This window comes from Callithrix jacchus, chromosome 4 (assembly GCF_049354715.1).
Source record: "Callithrix jacchus isolate 240 chromosome 4, calJac240_pri, whole genome shotgun sequence".
NCBI classification, from domain to species: domain Eukaryota; kingdom Metazoa; phylum Chordata; class Mammalia; order Primates; family Cebidae; genus Callithrix; species Callithrix jacchus.
Genome location: NC_133505.1, coordinates 106,752,448 through 106,777,808, shown reverse-complemented (window position 1 = coordinate 106,777,808; position 25,361 = coordinate 106,752,448). Strand labels below are relative to the sequence as shown.

Here is a 25,361-nt window from a genome sequence, read left to right as displayed (position 1 = left end):
TCCTATGTAATTAGAAATTCTTAGGTAATTTCTCTATATCTACATAGGGTTTTCTTTTCCTTGTCTCTCACTTATATGAATGTGATCTGCTTAAATTGAGTTAGTACATATTTTCTCTGGCTTATCTTGTTTTCATCCTAATACATTTTATTTTGGCTATAAAATCTATAGAAAATTCCAATCTAAGGAAAGAAATGAGCTTGTATACAATCTAAATTACATATAATTTTAATTAAATTTATACATAATCCTAAATATCTTTAATGAATGCCTTTTTTGTCTCCACAAAGTAGCACTTTACTTCACATGGACACAGGGAGGCGAGCATCACACACTGGAGTCTGTGTGTGAGGGGGGGAATAGGGGAGGGACAGCAGGGGGTGGGGAGTTGGGGAGAGATAGCATAGGGAGAAATGCCAGATATAGGTGATGGGAGGAAGGCAGCAAATCACACTGGCCATGTATGTACCTATGCAACAATCTTGCATGTTTTTCACATGAACCCCAAAACCTAAAATGCAATAAAAAAAATTGCATTCCTGGGGACAGGAAGTATGAGTTTAACTTCCTTGAAATCATGAGAATGGAGCATCTATAAACATATTTAAAGCAAATTTTGATATCCTTGCATGTCTGCATAAAAGTTAGATATGTCAGTGATTGGAATTTATATGTCCATTTTATGGCAAGAAATTTTCTCAGAGTTCTTAAGAAACGTACATTTTGGACTCAACTTGGAAAATGTCAGAAATCAAAGGTAGATAAAGTAATTTTAAGCCTTATAAAATTTTATTTTAAAAGAGATATGTTTTTGCATTTCCAAGGTTGTTACCTGAAAAGGTTCTGAGTTCATTTTTATTTCCCTTCAGAGTTATTGAACTAACAGGGGATGTGACTCCTGATATGAAATCCATTGCCAAGGCTGACCTTATTGTCACTACGCCAGAGAAGTGGGATGGAGTCAGCAGAAGCTGGCAAAATAGGAGCTATGTTCAGCAAGTCACTATTCTCATCATAGATGAGATCCATCTGCTTGGTAGGTACCACTGTATCTAAAGCCAGTTTACAAGCTTTAAGTTTCTAAAATATCAATTATTAGTATTATTTTTAGTTTGCATGTAATGATTGTATATATTTATGGCGTACAATGTGATGTTTTGATATATGTATATGATGTGGAATTAATTAAATCAAGCTAACATATATGTCACCTTACGTATAAATTGTGGTGAAACATAAAAAATTTTCTCATTGTATTTATCTGTTCTTACATTGCCATAAAGAAGTACCTGAGACTGAGTAATTTATTTTTTAAAATAAGTCTAATTGGCTCAAGTTTCTGCAGGCTGTACAGTAAACGTAGTGGCTCCTGCTTCTGGGGAGGCCTCAGGAAGCTTTTAATCATGACAAAAGGCAAAGCAGAGAGGGCTTCTTACATGGCAAGAACAGGAGCAAGAGAGTGAGATGGTGGGCGAGGTGCTACACACTTTTAAACAACTAGATCTCATGAGAATTCACTGACTCATGAGAACAGCACCAAGAGGATGATGATAAGCCATTCAGGAGAAACTGCCCCCATGATCCTATCACCTCCCACCAGACCCCACCTCCAACATTGGAGATTACAGTTTGACATGCAGTTTGGGCAGGGCACTGTTCTAAACCGTATCATTTAGCAATTTTGAAATGTACAATATATTATTCTTAACCGTTGTCACACTGCTTGCTATACAGTCAATCTGACAAAAATATTTTTCCTGACCAACTGAAACATTGTACCCTTTGAGCACCATCTCTCTGTTCCCTTCTCTTGTGACTCCAATCCATGCTCCTAGACTCTGGTAACCATGTTTCTACTCTTTATTTCCATGAGGTCAATTTTTTTTATTCAACATCTAAGTAATGTCACATACTGGGAGTGGGATTGCAGAATCCTTTGATAGCTCTGTTTAGCTTTTTTTTGAGGAAGCTACAAACTTTTCCTTTTGTAGTTGCAACAGCCAATACAGACTTGTTAAATGATCAACATTTATTTTTTCCTATTTTCTAGGGGAGGAAAGAGGCCCTGTTCTAGAGGTCATTGTATCTCGAACAAATTTTATCTCATCACACACAGAAAAGCCTGTTAGAGTAGTTGGACTATCTACTGCATTAGCTAATGCCAGAGACCTTGCTGACTGGCTCAATATTAAGCAGGTATGTAGAAGATTGATAAATTATGCAGTTATTTAGTAGTGTGACTTTGACGATTCCTTTAAAGAGATATTATAATATTATAAAACTCAATATAAACATTGAAAATGGTTTATCTCTCATATTTACTCTAGATGGGCTTGTTTAACTTCCGACCGTCAGTACGCCCAGTTCCACTGGAAGTTCACATTCAAGGCTTTCCAGGACAACATTATTGTCCTCGTATGGCTAGTATGAACAAGCCTGCATTTCAGGGTAAGCTTCAGATTCTTAGAATAAAATAGTAACCATTATTTATGGTAGCTATCAAATGTCTTCTAATTGGTGATGGTCTCTTTGAAAGTATGATACTGGTCCAGCTTCTACACATATCGAAAACTGTTAAGGAATTCAGCAATTTCACAACTGTTAAGGAATTCAAATATATGTTAAATTTCCTATTGAAAATTTGAGAGATTTCACAAATGGTAATGAATTTGTAGTGGAATAAAAGTATGTAATTTTTTAAAAGTATTAGATTTTTCTTAATATTAATCAGTGTTTTTATGGTAGTAGCTTAAACAAATTAGAAATAGAAGCTACAAGTCAAAAACATAATCATAATTTTTGTGAGAAATCATAAAACTTAGAAATTTAAGTACTTTAGTACATTGCTTCTGTTTATAGTTTTTCCTTTTCTAACAAATTAGGCAAACAGGAAAGATTTAAGAATAGCACTCCTATTTTATTGAAACATGTTTTATTTGGGCTGCATAAAGAATATTTATTGTATCAATTAAAAATAACCTCAAAAATAAATTCTCAAATGTGAACTGCTGTTGATTGTGTAGTGACAGTTGTGAGGTGACTTTTTAGCTGCTGTAATTAGCCTTATGACAGAAGCAAAGTATTGATTGTGAACTGGAGACCAATCTTGGCAGTTCAGATTATTTATACCACCACAGAAGCATTGTACAAAATCGCTAATGAAGAATAAATCTGCCGTGAGCTGTTTGGCCACACCTGTTCTTTCAGCAGCAAAAATCCATTAAATGTTGAGGTTTAAAGAAAGACAGAGATCCATTTATATTTATGTATCCAAATGATACCAATATTGTGCTAATATGTGTATTTTAAACAGTATATCTCTAATGATTTATCAAAGCTTTATCATTTACATTCTATAATCTGATAACAATAAAAAGTGAGAAATAAGATAAATGAGTTTATTTTTCATAATATATTGTTGAAATTGCATATATCTATATGGAATGACTGATTGCATACCATTGATGTAAAGAAAGCATTTTGTGTTATATAAATCAATAGTCAATAACTAAAATACTTACACTTATGTAGATATGGTATCAGCACAGCAGCTTTACTTATGAACGATTTATTATAACTGTAGTGATTACTGTATTTCTTTGATTTTAGAAATATGATTGTGTGATAGCTTTATTTCTCATAGTTAGGGTGTAAATAGAGTCAAGGTCATGTCAACATTTCCATTATAAACCTTGTTTCCCAGCCCATAAAAAGAAATTCTGCAGCTCACATTTCAAACAAGAAATTACAAAGAGGTTGAACTTTTTATATATAATTTTTAAATATCTCTGACTGTTTTAAGAAAGTTGTGAACATAAATATATATTCTACTTGTGGCATCTTATCAGCTTTTTGGAGCCGATGTAAAGCAGAAAAAACCCTCATATCCAGATAAGCCAAGTGATGTATGTGGCTCTTTAATTATTTTTAAAGGTTTGATTTACAAAATTTTATTCAGTCTTGTTACTTGGGTTTGTATTAACCAAAGTCATCTCATCCTTTTTGTGCTGACCACTACGTCCCATTACTCAGATATTTATTCATTCATGGTATTCTCTTCAGCCCTATTCTACATTCTCCTGTCTTCCTTTCTCGCACATATGCTCTTAGAAAAACAGAGGGAAAACTTTCTTCTGATTTATCTCTTAACTTATTTACTGGTACAGACTCTCCTAATTTTTCTGTTACTGATAACAAAAATAAAAGGAATTTTTTGTAGTCTTTCTAGACATTTTGTATCACAGGGCAGGGCTTGACTTTCTCACTCGACCCCAGGACCCATTAACTATGTAATATCACCACTTAGGCAAACAGAAATAGCTGAGAAACACAACTTGGCACAAAAAAACTAAATCTAAGTTTAAGTGTCCATGTATAGCTCTTCTTTTTATTATTGTACTTTAGATTCTGGGGTACATGTGCAGATCATGCAAGATTGTTGCATAGGTGCATTCCTGGCAAGGTGGTTTGTTGACACCATCCCCCCCATCACCTATACCTGACATTTCTCCCCACATTTTCCCTCCCCCACCCTCCCTCCCACTATCCCTCCTCTAGCACCCCCCGAATGGACCCCAGTGTGTGATGCTCTCCTCTTTGTGTCCAAGTGGAGAGTCTCAATCTTTAAGTTTCTCCATTCCTTGGCAGGTCAGAATAGAACTTGGACCCAGCATAATTAAATCTTTTCTGTCCTAGGCAATATACTCCCTGGATAGGGCCATCAACCTTTCTTTTCCTATCATCTCTCTAATATGCTTCCAGATCTATGTAGTACCTGCAATAATGCCAGATTTCATGCCTAAATCATTTACATCGTTAGTTTTCATTTATCCATTCGATGCCCCAATGAAATTCATATTCTGGAGTTAAGTAGCTTTCCATTTTATTTCCCATAACTTTTCAACAGCAATTAGAAGCCATTCTCCAGCCAAACCTGTTTTGATATTTGTCTCATCAAGACGTCAAACTCGTCTTACTGCTTTAGAATTGATAGCCTTCCTGGCTACTGAAGAAGATCCAAAGCAGTGGTTGAATATGGATGAAAGAGAGGTAAGCAACTTATTTTATCTTCTACTTCTTATACATTTCAGGTTAGTTTATATCGTTTATAATGAATATTGCATATGTAATTACAGGGAAAGAAGAAATGCATAATATCGCCACCTTAATGCACTATTAATATTCTGATATAGTTTGTTCTAGTATATTCCCACTTAATATTTATTTTGTGTATTCATATTTATGTCTTTTCCTTTAACATTATCGCCTATGTATATTTTAACATTCAATTGTTTTCATAATCTTTGAGTATTCACTGCCCTCACTGAACTTAAAATCATTTTATAAATTAGATTTTTAAAAAATATATAATAATCTTTTTTTAATTTTAAAAAGTACTACTATATAAAAATTTAAAGCCCATTATTATTCTTTTTCTAAGTAATAACCACTAGTAAAATTTTAAATTAGAATTTTTGTGTCTATGCAGTTATCTTCCGTTATGCAACTATTTCATAGTGGTTTTCTCCTATGATTTAACAATCAAGCATCTTTATTATTGTAGGTTTTTCTTTGTTTAAAGTTATTTTCTCAGTAGAGAGTTCTAAAAATAATACTAGTGGTTCAAATAATGTGAACATTTTTACAGCTTTTCAAGTACACTGCTAATTACTTTCCAAAAGAGCCATACTTACTGGTGTCATCACCACTGATGTATGATTATCAGAAGTATGTGAGAGTAACAGTTTTACTATATCTTCATTTGTTACAACTCATTGGTATATTATAGATAAAATATTATCTTAATGTATACCTTGATTTTTGTATGGTTGAACATTTTTTTCATATATTTACTAGTTGTCTTCTTTCTTCTTTGTTGTCTCTTCATTTCTTTTGGTCTTTTATCTATTCCAGTACAGCATTTATTTTGGATATTTGTGTGAGAGCCTTGCCAAATTTAGAAAAATATATACATTGTAAAATTTTCTATTACTTTTATCCATGTATATGTATTGCTATATGTATATAGATATTAATCTTTCACCTGCTGTATTAGGTAACTTTGCTAGTTTATTGCTGGTCTTTTTATTATGGTATCTTTTTACAAATAGAAGACTTTACATTTTATATATTATAGTTTGTTAGTATGGTCTTTTGTGATTCCTTCTACTACATCTAAATATAGATATTCCTCCTCCCCTCTATAGATTTAATATATAGTGATTGTTCTTTCTTACACTGTTCCAGTTTTGAAAAATATATTTTCCTAAATGGAATTATAATGAAAACAGATGAAATCAATAACGTCTTTGTTGCATTCTGATCTCTCCATCTACCCTCTTCAGTGTTCCCACTGTGTGATCTCATGCAGGCTAAAAAAGAGCAGTGCTGTTCAGCTTCAGTAAAAAACAATGTTCCAAACCCACTGGTGTCCAGGCCTAACAGCTTGCATATTTCTCCTCTTCTTCTTCTTAATGACTCATTTAGAGTTAGTAGACCCGTTGAATAGTACTACATATATTACATTATTGTGTAATAGTTAACTGATACTTCAAAATATTCTTGCTTAGTTCCATAGATGACCTATTCACTAACAGACTCATACATTAGCTTAATATGCAGGCTATCAAATGACTGCTTGAAGTAGAGTAATAGTGATCATTTTATCTTTTAAATTTTATCTTTATTTAGTTAATGTTACTTGTATGGGTATACCAGATATTTAAGATAATAATTTATTGTCAAAAGAATGTTGTTAAAATATTTTTTAGCCTGTATTATTTTATATCTAAATAATCATCCTGTAGTGTCTAAGGCAGTTTTATATCTTAGGAGGCAAATTATGAAAAATAGATACACAAAATATTGATGATTCAGTTTATGTGCAGTATCTCTCTAGGCTTAATTTTATTTTATGTATTATCCTAAAAGTCTTCCAAATGGATACTTTTCTTTCAAGTTAGGATATAATGTACAAACTTACTAACCATACTTTGGGGTGTTTGCTCAATGTATATAGATAGTTTCCATTTAGCACATATGTGACTCCCATTAACTTCAAATGTGAACATTATGTGCTCATACCAGGTACAGTATACTTCCTCTGTTTCTTTTTTTATTATTTTAATGTATGAGACCTAAGGACTTGTAGATAGCTCAGACGTTGTGTAGAATCACTTCTTTGTTTTGTATTTTTTTAATAGGCAGAAATCTTTATCAGCAAGGCTAGGTAGAAAGAAACTATAGAATATACTCTCATGGTTTCTGTTGTAGATTTTTCACTGCGAAAATACGACACCTAGAAAACATTATTTCTTATATATATATAATGTTTATTATAAATTTATTGTTGTATTTATTAACATAAATATTTTTATAATTGTGTTATTTTTATTTTTTATTTTTCTTCAGCTTTTAAGTTCTGGAGTACATAAGCAGGATATGCAGATTTGTCACATAGGTGTATTAGTTTGTTTTCACACTGCTATAAAGAACTACTAAAGACTGGGTAATTTATAAAGGAAAGAGGTTTAATTGACTCACAGGTCAGCATGGCTGGGGAGGTGAAGGGGAAGCAAGATGCCTTCTTCACAAGGTGGCAGGTAGGGAAAGTGCTGAGCAAAAGGGGAAGATCCCCTTATAAAACCATAAGATATTGTGAGAACTCACTATCATGAGAACAGCATGGGGGAAATGACTTCTATGATTCAATTACCTCCACCTGGTCTCTCCTTTGACATGTGGGGATTATGGGGATTACAATTTAAGATGAGATTTGGGTGGGGTCACAAAAGCCTAACCATATCAGTAGGTAAACATGTGCCATGATGGTTTGCTGCACAGATCAACCCATCGTCTAGGTATTAAGCCCAGCGTCCATTAGTTATTCTTCCTGATACTCTTCTTCCCACCATCCCCAGTAGGCCCCAGTGCATGTTGTTCCCCTGTTATGTTTATGTGCTCTCATTGTTCAGCTCCCACTTCTAAGTGAGGACATGGGGTGTTTGGTTTTCTGTTCCTGCATTAGTTTGCTGAGGATAACAGCTTCTAGCTCCATCCATGCCCCTATGAAGGATATGATGTCATTCATTTTTATGGCTGCATAATATTCCATGGTATATATGTGCCACATTTTTCTTATCCAGCCAATCACTGATGGGCATTTGGGTTGATTCCATGTCTGCTATTGTGAATAGTGCTACAGTGAACATACGTGTGCACATATCTTTATAGTAGAATGATTTATATTCCTTTGGATATATGCCCAGTGATGAGATTGCTGGGTGAGATGGTATTTCTGCCTCCAGATCCTTGAGGAATTGCCACACCATCTTGCACAATGGTTGAACTAATTTACATTCCCACCAACAGTGTAAAAGTGGAACTTTTTTCCACAATTTTGCCTGCATCTATTGTTTCTGGACTTTTTAATAATTGCCATTTTGACTAATGTGAGATGGTATCACACTATGATTTTGATTGGCATTTCTCTAATAATCAGTGATGTTGAGCTTTCCTTCATGTGTTCATTGGCTGCATCAATGTCTTCTTTTGAGAAGTGTCTGTTCATGTCCTTTGCCCACTTTTTAATGGGGTTGTTTTTTCTTGTAAATTTGTTTAAGTTCCTTGTGGACTCTGTAAATTAAATCTATTAGTTTTATTGTATTTATTAATATAAATATTTGTTATAAATGTGTTGTTTATTTAAATGTATTATTAAATAGGACAGCTAGAAATATGTCATTTCCAGACATTTTGTTTCACCACACATATCTCAAGAATAAGGCAACTATGCATTGTTTTACTGACTCTCAAAGCAATCACCTTTAAATAAAAATTTCAGAGGGTTTACAACTGATTACTATGTAAATTCTATGTGATTATACTGAAGCATACCATAAAGCAGGTGTCTTAGTTGTTGAACCCCTAAAAAATTAGCCCTAAATAATTAATAGGAAAACTTTTTAACATTTTAATCTTTCTTTGGGTTATTTCCATAATATTCTAGGCTGGAAGCTTAGTGGTTGCTCCCATTGCTTCTTCTGGTACAGTGTTAAATTAGTATTCTGTGGCAAGATATGGATAATTTGTTAAGACTCTAGTGTTGACAACCTGAGCATTCAGAGGAAGCACAGCAGCAGTTATCCTGGCAACTATGAAGCAATGTGTCTGGCACAGAGCAGTGTTCAAATTATTCTGCTGTTGAATGACCTTAAGTCAAGAACTGTCTATAGATACTTGGGCTGGGAGCATGGAGAATAAAGAAAGCTAGGGTGAATCACAAGAGGCTAGAGAAAGCATATGACTAAGAAGAGTATATGTGTTCTCATTTATTTCTTGGCAAAGGCAAAAAGAGTTATTCATCTATCTTCTTAATCCAGTATAGTCTCAAAGCATTAGGAAGCAGAAAGATACCTTCAAATGTATCATTGATGTAAAATTATACTATATCAGGAAACCCCAAAAGAAATACCTTTTCATATTGTCATTAGGGAACCATACTGCAGTAGTTTCAAATGTTTGTGGGTATATGCTGCCATGTGACCTGGATTCTACTACTTCTGCCACTAACCGCAAACTATTACAGGATCTTTGCATCACTCTCTCAAGCTTCAAGTCAAGACAGAAAGAGTTGAATGCCTGAGTTTCCATCTCTGTCATGCAACAGAAAAAAGGAATCTCCTCACTTCTTTGGCTTCTGTTGCAGGGGGTGACATTCAGATACTGGCTGCCCATAAAGAACAAATGTCCACTATGGCCCTTTCATATGCTACTTTTCCTGGACCTACTCCTAATTTAAAACAATTTTTTCTAGCAATGCAACTCTTCTTCATTTAACCCAAATCCACTCACTGCACTTCAAGGAAAGACAACTAAACATTTCAAGGACTCCATTTAGCACTTAGTCCTAGATCTCTTGCTTGTATCTAGTCACCCTCTAGTTCTTTAGCAAGCCCATCTCAATATTCTCTAGTCAGTCAATAGACTAGATTACAAAGTTACAGCCAACCAATGCTGTATTCAGCATTGAAGGATAGAGAAAGGAAAGAGAAACAGAATTAGTTAAAATATATTACTTAAAATATGTTGGTATATAAGACAGCAAGGGAAACAGATTGGAGACCACTGTATGTTTCTGCAACTGACCAGGGAGTCAAATGGATATTTATGATTCATTTTCTCAACCATCCATCACCTGTACACTTCTGCTTCAAGCAGTCACTTCGTTAATTGAGACTTTTTATCTAGTGGAGTGATCAAAAGCATACATTCCTGATAGACTGAAACGAAATTTTACATATGCTTAGTATATAGGATTGTAAAAATATTTAATTAATTTTTCAAATGGATACAGTAGTATAAGATTTATTTAGGGTCTATCCAAATTTCTTTCCCCTTCTTATAAAACAATAGCCCAATTTCTTTTTTATTTTTATTTATTTATTTTTTTGAGATGGAGTTTCACTCTTGTTACCCAGGCTGGAGTACAATGGCGTGATCTCGGCTCACCGCAACCTCTGCCTCCTGGGTTCAGACAATTCTCCTGCCTCAGCCTCCTGAGTAGCTGGGATTCCAGGCACGCACCACCATGCCCAGCTAATTTTTTGTATTTTTAGTAGAGACGGGGTTACACCATGTTGACCAGGATGGTCTAGATCTCTTGACCTTGTGATCCACCCGCCTCGGCCTTCCAAAGTGCTGGGATTACAGGCGTGAGCCACCGTGCCCGGCCAGCCCAATTTCTTTATCAGGATCACCCCAGACTATACTGCAACCACATTTAGTTTGTTCGTTCAAGAACCTGAGAGCCTCAAGTGGCCATGTGTCTGTTTCACTTTCCAAGTAAACAGTTAATCCTTTGAATAATAAGCCTCTAGCAGAGCTAGAGTTATAAGAAAGAGAAGCAAAAGTTTTCAAGTGGTTTTTTTTTAATCTATGATTTCAAAGGACATCCACACCTTGAATACTTTGGTTCCTGGAACCATATTGTGGCAATAGAACAAATAGCATCATTAATGATTACTAGTTCTGAGGCTGCACATCATTCTACAGGATGCTATCCCAACCTTCCCAGGTATTGTGTCCCAAATGCCGTTCTGAGTCTTTAATCTATAAAACCAACTCTTTCTATTAATGAGAACATAATAAGACCAGTGCATTCAATAGTATCATCCCATTATCTTACCCTTTCCTTTATGAAGTGAGTTCCTCAGTCAGATACGTTAGTATACAGGGTATTGTCATGATGTATAGGCATTCAGTAATTCTACCATTGAGGCTGCTGGAAGAACCATGTTTGGCAGGAAAAGAGAATTAAAATCTAAAGTAAGTGCCTGGGCTTACAAAGATGAATACATGTCTCCTCAATGATAGAGACGATCCCGTATAATCTGCTCGTCATCTGGTAACTATCTAGTTCCAGGGGTGAGATACTTTATTATAGGCCCAATATTTCCACTGTTGGCATATGAGGCACTGAGCAGTGGAAATAACTGGGTCTTCCTGAGGAAAAGGAAGTTTGAGTTTGACCCATGCATAATTTTCATCTTTTACTTTGCCACTGAGTTCAAGAACCTATTGTATAAAGCACTGTGGCCTGGGAAGGAGGCTATCCAATATCCTAAGTGGTGGTTATTTTGCCCACTTGATTATTACCAGCATTTTGTACAATGCTCTTAACTTTTTGTCAAGCATCTCCATGAAATACAGATAATCTTTTATTCTGGGAGTATTCTAAGAGTTCATTTACCTAAAACTTGTGCTTTTCTTGTCCTCCAGTAATACTCTTGTCAGGCCTTATTACCATCTGGCAAAATGTGAATCATCAACTTGCATCATCTCTATTTTCCAGTAAAATGACAATCAAATACTCAGTTTACAATGAACAGCTTTTGTTGCAAGGTCACCTGGTATCACATAGTCAAGCACTCAGTCTTTCTCTTCCCACCTCCCCAAAATATCCATAAAAATAGAAGTCCTCTAATTCAAAGCCATAGACAGCCCTTGCCAGAATTTGTATTCATTTAAAAAAAAAAAGTTATATATTGGGCATGTTAATTTGCATATCCAAGACTTTCAAGTGGAGATTTCAAGGCAATTAGATGTAAGAAGTTTATAAAACGTACAGAGACCGTGAAATGAGCATATGAAGTTGGAAGCATCAGCATGGAGGCAACCCTTAAACCCAGGTGAGCACATGAGACTCTCAGGCAAAGTATGGAGAAACAGGGCAGGCCCTGAGAGATTCTCTTAGTGCAAGCTGAGTTGGAAAATGAGGTACTGGCACAGGTCACTAAGAATGGGATGCCACTATGTAAGACAGTGTCCTAAAGCACCATAGAAGAGAGGGTTCCATAAAGGAAGGAGTGCTTCTACTATATCAAATATGAGTGGGAGTTGAGTGGAGGAGAGCAGAGAAACAGTCATGGGATTTAGAGCTTGAAGGTCCTGGATGAACTTGGCAGTCAGTGACATGTGAACAGAAACAATTTGGAATGGATTGAGGAGCAAATGATAAGGGCGAGGGGATGAAAATGGAAGCAAATAGCATATACTTCTAGATGTTTTACTGTGTAATTTAATTAATGTTAAAATTAACATCTAGCAAATATGGTCTATCAGCTTTCACCCAATATTCTGCAGTCTGGTCCCATATGCGAGGATAACAGTGCTACTATCTAGATAGTTGACAACTAGCACTAGCAGATAAAAGAAGAGAGGGAAGGCCTTTTCTTCTGAGTGAGTCTGTAGATTAAAAGCTTGGAATACTGGGCCCTGTGCAGTGGCTCACACCTATAGTCCCAGCACTTTGGGAGGCCAAGGCAGATGGATCACTTGAGGTCAGGAGTTCAAGACCAGCGTGGTCAACATAGTTAAACTCCACCTCTACTAAAAAAATATACAAAAATTAGCTGGACATGGTGGCATGTACCTGTAATCCCAGCTACTCAGGAGGCTGAGGCATGAAAATCATTTGAACCAGGGAGGCAGAAGTTGCAGTGAGCCAAGATCGCGCCACTGTGCTCCAGCCTGGGCGACATCTCAAAAAAAAAAAAAACAAAAAAAAAAAAACAAAAACCTCAGAGTACTGCTTCTAGATGAAATTCCCCTCAACTCCTCTGTGTATCTTGCCAGTTAATAACAGGACTGCCCCTTTCTTCCTCCGCACTGCTAAATAAGATCCAGGCAGCTAAAAGAATCCAGCAAAGAGAGCTCACTATTCATTTTTGTCCTTACAAGTACAGATGAATTAGGATTCTGCAAGGCCTTTTGCCATAAATGTTTTAAGTTGTACTCTAAAGTCTACAATATCACCCAAAGGTAGGTGGGGGAAATCATCTGAAGCAGGAAAGGTAAGAGCTTTCTGATGTAAGCAAACCATGGAAGGAATCCAGATGGAGGTAACATGAAAATTAGAAGGGTATGGGAGATAAGAGCTCCCTGGAACAAGGAACAGCAGTACAGTTAACTCTTGTTAATTCAAATTAATTGACTAGAAGACTCTTCTAAAGTATACAGATCATTATTTTTGGAATGTGCCAATTGTAATTTTACACAGTGCTTCAGAGTGAATTTATGAAAACTCTAATGCAGGTGCATAGGAAGAACACTTTCATGAAGAATAAGATGGATAGTGTTTTCACATGCTTAATACTAAAGAGTGTTTTTAGATGCTAGAGCAGTTTATCATTTTAAGCTAAACATAATCCACCTAATCTAATTACAAGTAAAATATTAGTAGACTTACAGAGATGAACTATAGCTTTGCTTTATTCAAAATCATCCCAAGTTCAGATTTGGTGGGGATTCTACTAATGACATTTTACTATAGTTTTCTTCAATTCCTTTGCCTGTTAATTCAACATATAGATAGATATTGACTTCTTCTTATAGGTAAGAAGTTAGTACTAGACGTTGAAGATGGATTTTGAAATTGTTTTAAATCAGAAATTAAGTTGAATTTAATGCAGGGTAACCACGTCATTTCTAACTCAATGGACCTGTTTTTTTAATAAAACTAAAACAAATTTGGCTCATTGTACAAAATTCCCACTCCAGATGCTTTCTGTTTTCGTCAAACCTTGCACCTCTAAATGACTGACCAGTAAACAAACTATTAAGCTGAGAATACTAAATTTCAAACAGACATTATCTAAAGATTTGCTGAGCATTGGATGTTTGAACCCAGTGGGCCTTGTGAAATATTTCTGCAATTTAGAGCAGCTATTCAGTATTCTTGAGTTACCTGATAGGAAACTGTTCTATTTTATTTTGCCTTAGTTGGCAGCATGTATATCCTATTGAAGAAGGAGGCAAAATATATCAATTATTACTAAGTGTAATAGTAGTTTACTTTTACTAAACTAAGTATTAATTGATGTATTTATACAGAGTTCTTTAGAATTCAGTAAAAGTTTATATTATCACATTTTATCATGAATTCTCAAAGAATAGTTTTTATTATCCCCATTTTACAGATGTAAAAACTGAAACTTAGAAGGATGAAGTGATTGTCCAGATAGCACAAGCAAGCAAGTGGCAGCTTAGGAACTCAAACAGGGTAGCTAACCTAGAGTCTGTGTTATTTTACTGTGCCATACAGTAATTGGAATCATTGACAGCAATATCGAATAGAAAAGATGGAAAAGTCATGGTGGGAGTAGGGGGAATTCGATAGAGACAAAAGTGCAATGAAAATAAAGAAAAATCAGTAGCTGGGCTGGGCACAGTGCCTCACACCTGTAATACCAGCGCTTTGGGAGGCCGAGGTGGGTGGATCACATGATGTCAGGATTTTGAGACAAGCCTGGCGCAGGTGTGGTGGTGCACACCAGTATTCCCAGCTGCTTGGGAGCTGAGGCAAGGAGACAGAGGTTGCAGTGAGTCAAGATCATGCCATTGCACTCCAGCCTGGATAACAGAGTGATACTCCATCTCAAAAATTGTATTTAATAAAAGAAAAAGAAAAGAAAAGAAAAGAAAAGAAAAGAAAAGAAAAGAAAAGAAAAGAAAAGAAAAGAAAAATCAGAGGCTGAAATACCAACAAGAGCAACCAACAAGAGCTGTGCCATTCTCAATCATGAGGTAGTTGATAAAGGTAGTATTTTAGTTTAGAAAAAATAATTTTAGATGTGTTTCATTTTTAGGCATAGAAGCAGAAATACTCAATAAAGAAAAAATAGATTTATAAATCATCTGCATAGAGTTTTCCAGCTATAAGTTGGATACATTACTCATTATTTCAAATCTTACTTTTTTTCCTGCATTAGTCAAAAACAATCAGCCTTAAGCCTGATTAATAATATTATTACTTTCAGTAGTTAACTGAATATCTCTTTTATTTATGTAGTGATTAGAGGGTGGCATTGTGCTTGAGAGCTTGGACTTTGTCAATACTGACTGCCTGTTGCAAGCTATGTGGCCTTCCTTCGTAGGATTACTCTCTGAGCACCATCTCTTCAACTGTAAAAGAAAATAATAAGAAACCCATCCTCATAGGAATATTCTGAGGATTACATGTGTGAATACATTTAAAATACTGAAACATAAATGTTCAATAAATGTTACTGTTATTACTGTGATAATATAGCAATGTGAAATTATACCTTATAAGCAGATTCTTTTCTTGAGTGCTGTTGTCAAATTTGATCTTATATTTATACCTTTTTGCCTGTGATCCTTCACACATTTAATTAATTTAATATCATAATTACCCATTTAACAATATACTAGTTTAGAAAGCTTTATGATGTCCCTTTCATTATCTTTATCTACATTTTTAAAGTTTTTCAATATGCTGAGTATGAGTTAGAAATGCTAAGTATGAGTTAGAATCAGAATTCTTCGACAATGGAAATAAACATAAAAGTTATATTCAGAAATAAATATGAAGTACTTACACTGCGATATTCTACCAAAAGCATGGTAAATTAAATTAAAAACATTAATCAGAAAAAATATTTAATATCTTACCCTACAACCCAGTTTTGATACTGCTTTTATTAAGTATTAGGCCAAGCATAAGGGGCAGAAATGGGCATTTTTCAAAAGAGGACATACAGATGGCCAACAAGTATATGAAAAAATGCTCACCATCACTAATCATCATAAAAATGCAAGCTAAAACCACAGTGGAATATTATTTTACCCCAGTCAGAATGGCTATTATCATCTATGAGGATGCAGAGGAAAGGGAACTCTTAAACACTATTGGTGGGAATGTAAATTAGAACAACCTCTATGGAAAACATAGATTTCTCAGAAAAGCTAAAAACAGAACTACCATTCCATTTAGTAATTTTACTACTAGGTGTCTACTCAAAGGAAAAAAATCAGTCTATCAAAAAGATACCTGCACTCATATATTTATTTCCACACTATTCACAATAACAAAGATATGGAATCAACCTAAGTATCCATCAATAAATGATTGAAATCATCCTGAGTATCCATCAATAATGATTGGATAAAGAAAATGTATATATATATATATATATATATATATATATATATATATATATAATGGAATACTGTTGAGGCATAAAAAAGAATAAAGTCATGTCTTTTGCAGCAGCATGGATGGAACTATAGGTTATTATCTTAAGTGAAACAAGCCAGACACAGAAAGCCAAATATTATGTGTTCTCACTCATAAGTGGGTGCTAAAAAATGTATACATATGACTATGTACCCACAAAAAATAAAAATAAATTTAATGTATACAAATGGATGTAGAGAGGGGAATAATACATAATGGAGACTTGGAAGGGTGAGAGTGGTAGATGGAGGGAGGTAGATGATAAGAAATTACTTAATAATTACTTAATGGGTACAATGTACATAATTCAGGTAATGGGTACCCTAAAAGCCCTGACTTGACCACTATGCAGTCTAGACGTATAATAAGATTCTGCTTGTACCCACCACCTCAAAAAAATTTTTAAGACAAAAAAAGCATGCTTTCTTAAGAAAAAAAAAAAGGAAAGAAAAAAAGAATTAGGCCAATATAAAAGGCAAACATTGAAAATAGTATTGTGTTTATTTGGCAGACATAGCAAAGACTTAGCTGTTATTGTTTGTATTTCATTTGTACATTTGATTCCTATTTCACTTATATGTTTACTTCACATGTAATTTAATCACATATAAATATATTTCTATGTTAGGAGAATGATAAATCATTTTGAGGTATGGTTGTCTTTGAGCTTCAGAAAGAGCAAGGGAGTATAAATTTTGGGAGTATTGGTAAAGTTTAGAAACTATTCTTTTTAGTTCATTTATTTCTTGACTTATTTTTTATTAGTGTATCAATAGAATGCTCTAAAGTGTTTTATTGTTAGTTTCTCTTCCTTCAATGTATGGGGTTTATCATACAGACTTGTATTATAAGAAATTAACATTTGAACGTTTGGTGATTATAAGGATATATTTTAATTTCATTTAACATCTGTACCAGATATGACATATTTAATTATTTTTATTTAAAAGAATCTTTGTAATTTTTATGATTCTTCTGTGGTACAACATTTATTGGGCATTTTAGACAATTGATAAGCATTATTCAGTGGCATATGGTCTGAGTCTGACATGCTGTGAAAAGAGTACAGAGTTCTGATAATGAGGATTCTGTGAAAATGAGAAAACCAGCACAACAGATATGCTTTGAGAAAGTATGGGTTTTTAGCATCTTGAAACAATATATCACACTCAAAAGGACAGAATTGGGCTGCACAATCTGTTAGCTCATTCTTGTCCAATCTGGTCTCCTCCTTTCTTTTGGAGCCAATGTTGTCATCAACTCACTGAATTATATTCTGACTGGAATGTATTTCGGACACAGAGTAATGTATCTACTTAAATGGAATCTATCTTTTTACAAAAGCTTTTTGAGTATAATAAATATAAAATGTAAAGAAAAATCTATTAAGTTAAAGTAAATGGCTCAACAGTTTACATATGTGCCTCCTCCCCCAACCTTAAAAAAAGATCACTACCTAGAAGAATATAGCTCTGTTTTTCTTTTATGTATAATATTGAATAATTTTTTTAACAATCAGGTGGTTAGACATATTTCAAAGGCTATTTACTGGAAAGATACCTATACATTACAACAAATATTTGTTGAACAAAAATGAACTATGGAAGTAAAACTTCCTCTATTAGTGTTTTAATTATCATGGTTTTTAAAAATTCTATAGCAGCCCTTCTTAACAAGAATTAAGCCTTAATGTACTAAGGCATCTATTTTATGTATAAAATAAACCTGTCTCCTCTCCATCTAGAATAGTACTAGCTATCATTGGAATAATTGAGAAGATTATAACCCAAGTATTTTTTATAGGGCTTAATTCTCTTGTGTAACCAGGGCTAAGAAAATATACTCTTTAGTATTCAAAATCACTGGGTCTTTCAATTTGAAATATACTGGATTGTTTAAATGAATTGAGTGTTATATTAGGACTATATTACTTTATATAAAGGATTAAATGTGAAAATCTTTGTAAAGTGATAAACACAATGCCTGGCATATTTTAAGTGCTCAACAGATTATATCTATTCTCATGTTTTAAACTTTCATTATCCTAAGTTTCTGAAAACTTTTGCCTGTCTTACGGTGTTTTGATCAAGATGAAACTTATTTTTAAGTACAGTAACAAAGATGTATATAATCCAAAAAAATTATGTTTTCAAATTTGTACAGGCTGCCCTAGTAGTATTTTGTACTTAATGATTAACAGCTATAAATTTTGCTTTTTTATGATGTTCAAATAATTTAGAATTCAGCCAGAGACACTGTGTAATAAATGAAGTTTTTTTGTGTATGTGATTGTCTTGATGAGGATTTTAAGTCTTTGCCAGTTTAGATAAAGCAAACAGTTCTCTCTACTGCATTGATTTAGGTGAATGTGGGGGCTAGGAGATTGAGAAAGAGCTAGCCTTCCCTGATGCAAAAGAAAGGATATTAATGCCTCACCAGACCTTCCAACAGAGGAATCTTTACCCTTCCTGTGGCAAATGGGACATTACTGTTTGGGTATGATTGGCATTACCATGGGGCACCATAAATTACACGAGTTATATATATTTATATAGTTATAAAACTGAAAAAAATATCTCTAATTATAGAAGCAAGGACACAAGTGAGTTAGTTCCTTTTAGTGTAAATTGAAGATTTTTTTTAGTGTGAACTATTGAACAAAAATGGGTAATAAGTTGTCACTTGAGAACAGATAGCATATAGTTTATGAGACAAGGCAAGCACCTTTCTTTATAACATGCATTTGTAGTCAGCTTACATATCCTGTGCTAATTTTAAGGTAAAGTAAATTCTTATTAACATATTTCCATATTCCTGCAGTTCATAAAGTAAATAATAAAAGAATATTAGGTGGCCAAACAGAATAAGCTATTTATACATTGCATTCAGTTCAGTGCAAGTTGAAAAATAATATTTCTTATGTGTATGTCATTAAATATCACCTAGTTTGTGTAGTGCTTTTTTGATACATTAGTAATTATTATAAAGCTAAAATTTATTGTCCTATTTTATTGATTATTATAAGTGTAAAATAGCTTGCTTCCACATTGAAAAAACTTAAAAATTTTTTCTGACTAATGAAAATAAAATGAACAAGAATGGGGGAGGACTCAAGATGGCGCTGTGAGAACAACCCAGGATTGATGCTCTCGCTGGATGCGCGGAGAGGGTGAGTCGGGGAAGCATTTCCAGACGGATCTTAGTTGCCCACAGAACGGGGAAATTCCCAGGTATAAAAGAGACGCAGGATGCCAGGCAGAGGTCTCGGCTGGTGCAGCCGGCAGCCGGTGCGGCTCCGGCCAACGCAAGAGCGCAGAGGCGCTCCACAGTGCTCCATAAAAAAGCACACTGTTACGGGTACCCTGTTGAACCAGCAAACTGTGACCAGAGAGGGCTGAACTTGAGACTGAACGGGTCCTGAACTGTGACCCAGCCCAGGAAATCCCAGGACTCAGCGTTTGGGGGAGCCCAGTGCGACAAACAAAATGGCAATTCCAAACGCTCCTGGTGAAAAGGTTTTTTTTAAAGCACAGCTCCGTGGGGGAGGGGCATCAGCCATTACCAAGGCAATCAGCCCCTACTGAGGTACATGCCCATTGCTGACACAGCCTGCCATTGCCGAGGCAACCCGGTACAACAGAGAGATTCCACCGCAGGGTGTAGTCCGTGGCAACAGGGCGGAGACCACAGCAGAAGGACAGAGCCTGCAGCAAAAGGGTGAACCTCACAGCAGCAGGGCGGAGCCTCAGCAGGCAAAAAGTGACTAAACTGCCTCCTAGCTGGGCAGGACAGCGAGGCGGACACTCACAAGGAAAGCCGAAACCTGCCCCCGGACAGAGCATCTGAGAAAAAAAGGGGTTTTCTTACGAGGTAGGTTGCAGCAGAACTAAACATAGCAGCCTAGCAGCCCTGAATGAACAACGGAGCTCACAGCTCAGCACTTGAGCTCCTACAAAGTACAGACTGTCTCCTCAAGCAACTCCCTGACCCCTCTATATCCATAATACTAACATTTGGCGGACATTATCCTGAGACAAAGATAGCAGAAAAAAACTGGTAGCATCCCTCGCTGTTCCACAGCCACTATAGGTACACCCCAGACAAGCAGGGCCTGGAGTGGACCTCAGCAGTCATACAGCGAAGGGGCTAGACTGGTAGAAGGAAAACCAAGTAACAGAAATACTCCATCATCAACAATCTGGGTGTCCACTCAGAGATCCAATGGAAAAATCAGCAACTACATAGACGACAGGTGGATAAATCCACAAAGATAGGAAGAAACCAGCGCAAAAAGGAGGAAAACACACGAAACCAGAACACCTCGCCGCCTAGAAAGGACCAAAACTCCTCACCAGCAAGGGACCAAAGCTGGATGGAGAATGACTGTGATGAAATGACGGAATTAGACTTCAGAAGGTGGATAATGAGAAACTTTTGTGAGCTAAAAGAACATGTATTAAATCAATGCAAAGAAACTAAGAACCTTGAAAAAAGATTTGAGGAAATGATAACAAGAATGGATACCTTAGAGAGGAATATGAATGAATTAAAGGAGCTGAAAAACACAATACAAGAACTTTGTGAAACATGCACAAGTTTCAATAGCCGAATTGACCAAGCAGAAGAAAGAATATCAGAAGTCGAGGATCAACTCAATGAAATAAAACGAGAAACCAAGATCAGAGAAAAAAGCGCAAAAGGAATGAACAAAGTCTCCAAGAAATGTGGGACTATGTGAAGAGACCTAACCTACGTTTGATAGGCATACCAGAATGTGATGAAGAGAATGAATCCAAGCTGGAAAATACTCTTCAGGACATCATCCAGGAAAATTTCCCCCACCTAGCAAGACAGGCCAACACTCTATTGCAGGAAATACAGAGAACACCACAAAGATATTCCGCAAGAAGAGCAACCCCAAGGCACATAATCATTAGATTCAACAAGGTTGAAATAAAGGAGAAAATACTAAGGGCAGCCAGAGAGAAAGGTCGGGTCACCCACAAAGGGAAGCCCATCAGACTCACAGCAGATCTCTCGGCGGAAACTCTACAAGCCAGAAGAGAGTGGGGGCCAATATTCAACATTCTTAAAGAAAAGAACTTTCAACCCAGAATTTTATATCCAGCCAAACTGAGCATCAGAAGTGAAGGAAAAATAAAATCCTTTGCGAACAAGCAAGTACCCAGAGATTTTGTCACCACCAGCCCTGCTTTACAACAGCTCCTGAAAGAGGAACTACACATAGAAAGGAACAACCAGTACCAGCCATTCCAAAATCACACTAAATGCTAAAGAGCATCAACATAATGAAGAATCTACAACAACTAACGGGCAAAACAGCCAGCTAGCATCAAAATGGCAGTATCAAATTCACACATAACAATATTAACCCTAAATGTAAACGGACTAAATGCACCAATCAAAAGACACAGACTGGCAAATTGGATAAAAAGCCAAAACCCAGCAGTGAGTTGTATCCAGGAAACCCATCTCACATGCAAGGATACACAAAGACTCAAAATAAAGGGATGGAGGAAGATTTACCAAGCAAATGGAGAGCAAAAAAAAGGAGTTGCAATTCTCATCTCTGATAAAATAGATCAAAAAGAGACAAAGAAGGCCATTACATAATGGTAAAAGGATCGATACAACAAGAAAAGCTAACCATCCTAAACATATATAGACCCAATACAAGAGCACCCAGATACATAAGGCAAGTTCTTAACGACTTACAAAGAGACTTAGACTCCCACACAATAATAGTGGGAGACTTTAACACTCCACTGTCAATATTAGACAGATCAACCGGACAGAAAATCAACAAGGATATCCAGGGCTTGAACTCAGACCTGGAACAAGCAAACCCGATAGACATCTACAGAACTCTCCACCCCAAATCCACAGGGCATACATTCTTCTCATCACCACATCACACATACTCTAAAATTGACCACATAATTGGAAGTAAAGCACTCCTCAGCAAATGCAAAAGAACTGAAATCCTAACAAACCCCCTCTCAGACCATAGTGCAATCAAGTTAGAACTCAGAATTCAGAAACCAACCCAGAACCGCACAGCTTCATGGAAACTGAACAACTGGCTCTTGAATGTTGACTGGGTAAACAACGAAATGAAGGCAGAAATAAAGAAGTTCTTTGAAACCAATGAGAAAGAAGACACAACATGCCAGAATCTCTGGGACACATTTAAAGCAGTCTCTAGAGGAAAGTATATAGCAATAAGTGCCCATATGAGAAGAATGGAGAGATCCAAAGTTGACACCCTATCGTCAAAATTGAAAGAGCTAGAGGAGCAAGATCAAAAAAACTCAAAACCCAGCAGAAGACAAGAAATAACTAAGATCAGAGCTGAACTGAAGGAGATTGAGACACGAAAAACCCTCCAAAATACCAATAAATCAAAGAGCTGGTTTTTTGAAAAGATCAACAAAATAGACAGACCACTAGCCAGATTGATTAAAAAGAAAAGAGAGAACAACCAAATAGATGCAATAAAAAATGATAAAGGGGAAATCACCACAGATTCCACAGAAATTCAAACCATCATCAGAGAATATTACAAACAACTCTATGCACATAAACTAGTAAACCTGGAAGAAATGGATAAATTCCTGGACTCCTGTGTCCTCCCAAGCCTAAACCAGGAGGAAGCTGAAACTATGAATAGACCAATAACAAGGGCAGAAGTCGAGGCAGCAATTAAGAGCCTACCACACAAAAAAAGCCCAGGTCCAGATGGGTTCACAGCCGAATTCTACCAGACACACAAAGAGGAGCTGGTACCATTCCTTCTGAAACTATTCCAAATAATCCAAAAAGAAGGAATCCTACCCAAATCATTCTATGAGACCAATATCATCCTGATGCCAAAACCCAGCAGAGACCCAACAAGAAAAGAAAACTTCAGGCCAACATCCATGATGAACATAGATGAAAAAATCTTCAATAAAATATTGGCAAGCAAATTGCAACAGCAAATCAAAAAACTTATTCATCATGATTAAGTAGGATTCATCCCAGGGATGCAAGGCTGGTTCAACATACGCAAGTCTATAAACGTAATTCACCACATAAACAGAACCAAAAACAAAAACAACATGATTATCTCAATTGATGCAGAGAAGGCATTTGACAAAATTCAACAGCCCTTTATGCTAAAAACCCTCAATAAACTCGGTATCGATGGAATGTATCTCAAAGTATTAAAAGCTATTTATGACAAACCAACAGCCAATATCATACTGAATGGGCAAAAACTGGAAGCATTCCCTTTGAAATCCGGCACTAGACAAGGATGCCCTCTGTCACTACTCCTATTTAATATAGTACTGGAAATTCTAGCCAGAGCAATCAGGCAAGAAAAAGAAATAAAGGGTATTCAAATAGGAAAGGTGGAAGCCAAATTGTCTCTATTTGCAGACGACATGATAGTATACCTAGAAGACGCCATCGCCTCAGCCCAAAAACTCCTGAAACTGATAAGCAACTTCAGCAAAGTCTCAGGATATAAAATCAATGTGCAAAAATCACAAGCCTTCCTGTACAGCAATAACAGACTTAAGGAGAGCCAAATCAAGAACGAACTGCCATTCACAATTGCTACAAAAAGAATAAAATACCTTGGAATACAACTCACAAGGAATGTAAGGGACCACTTCAGGGAAAACTACAAACCGCTTCTCAACAAAAGCAGAGAGGACACAAACAGATGGAGAAACATTCCATGTTCATGGTTAGGAAGAATTAATATCGTGAAAATGGCTATACTGCCCAAAGTAATTTACAGAATTAATGCTAAACCCATCAAGCTACCATTGACTTTCTGCACAGAACTGGAAAAAACCACCATGAACTTGATATGGAACCAAAAGAGAGCCCGCATAGCCAAGTCAATTCTAAGCAAAAAGAACACAGCAGGGGGCATCACACTACCGGATTTCAAACTATACTACAAGGCTACAGTAATCAAAACAGCATGGTACTGGTACCAAAACAGAGATATAGACCAATGGAACAAAACAGAGGCATCAGAGGCAACACAACATAGCTACAACCATACAATCTTTGATAAACCTGACAAAAACAAGCAATGGGGAAAGGATTCCCTGTTCAACAAATGGTGCTGGGAAAACTGGCTAGCCATGTGTAGAAAGCAGAAACTGGACCCCTTCCTGACACCTTACGCCAAAATTAACTTCAGATGGATTAATGACTTAAACATAAGACCTGGTACCATAAAAACCCTAGAAGGAAATCTAGGCAAAACCATTCAGGACATAGGAGTAGGCAAGGACTTCATGAACAAAACACCAAAAGCATTGGCAACAAAAGCCAAAATAGACAAATGGGACCTAATGAAACTCCACAGCTTCTGCACAGCAAAAGAAACAGTCTCTAGTGTGAATCGGCAACCAACAGAATGGGAAAAAAGTTTTGCAGTTTACCCATCTGACAAAGGGCTGATATCCAGAATTTACAAAGAACTCAAACAGATTTACAGGAAAAAAACAAACAAGCCCATTCAAAAGTGGGCAAAGGATATGAACAGACACTTTACGAAAGAAGACATATATGAGGCCAAAAATCATATGAAAAAATGCTCATCGTCACTGGTCATCAGAGAGATGCAAATCAAAACCACATTGAGATACCATCTCACGCCAGTTAGAATGGCGTTCATTAAAAAATCCGGAGACAACAGATGCTGGAGAGGATGTGGAGAAAAGGGAACACTTTTACACTGTTGCTGGGAGTGTAAATTAGTCCAACCATTGTGGAAGGCAGTGTGGCGATTCCTCAA

The 25,361-nt window shown here is 36.0% G+C and overlaps 1 protein-coding gene across 13 annotated transcripts in view; it reads left to right on the top strand.

Annotated features, from left to right (window-relative positions):
* ASCC3 (activating signal cointegrator 1 complex subunit 3) overlaps window positions 1–25,361 on the top strand; it is a 369,134-nt gene that overhangs the window by 207,378 nt on the left and 136,395 nt on the right. For all 13 annotated transcript variants that reach the window (XR_013534438.1, XR_013534439.1, XR_013534440.1 and 10 more), the window contains 4 exons: window positions 870–1,036; window positions 2,051–2,196; window positions 2,328–2,448; window positions 4,907–5,049. Coding sequence is in view for 5 of the 13 variants with exons in the window: in XM_002746863.7 (XP_002746909.4) it covers window positions 870–1,036; window positions 2,051–2,196; window positions 2,328–2,448; window positions 4,907–5,049 (577 nt within the window). In the remaining 8 variants the exon portion in view is untranslated. The remainder of the gene's footprint in view (window positions 1–869; window positions 1,037–2,050; window positions 2,197–2,327; window positions 2,449–4,906; window positions 5,050–25,361) is intronic.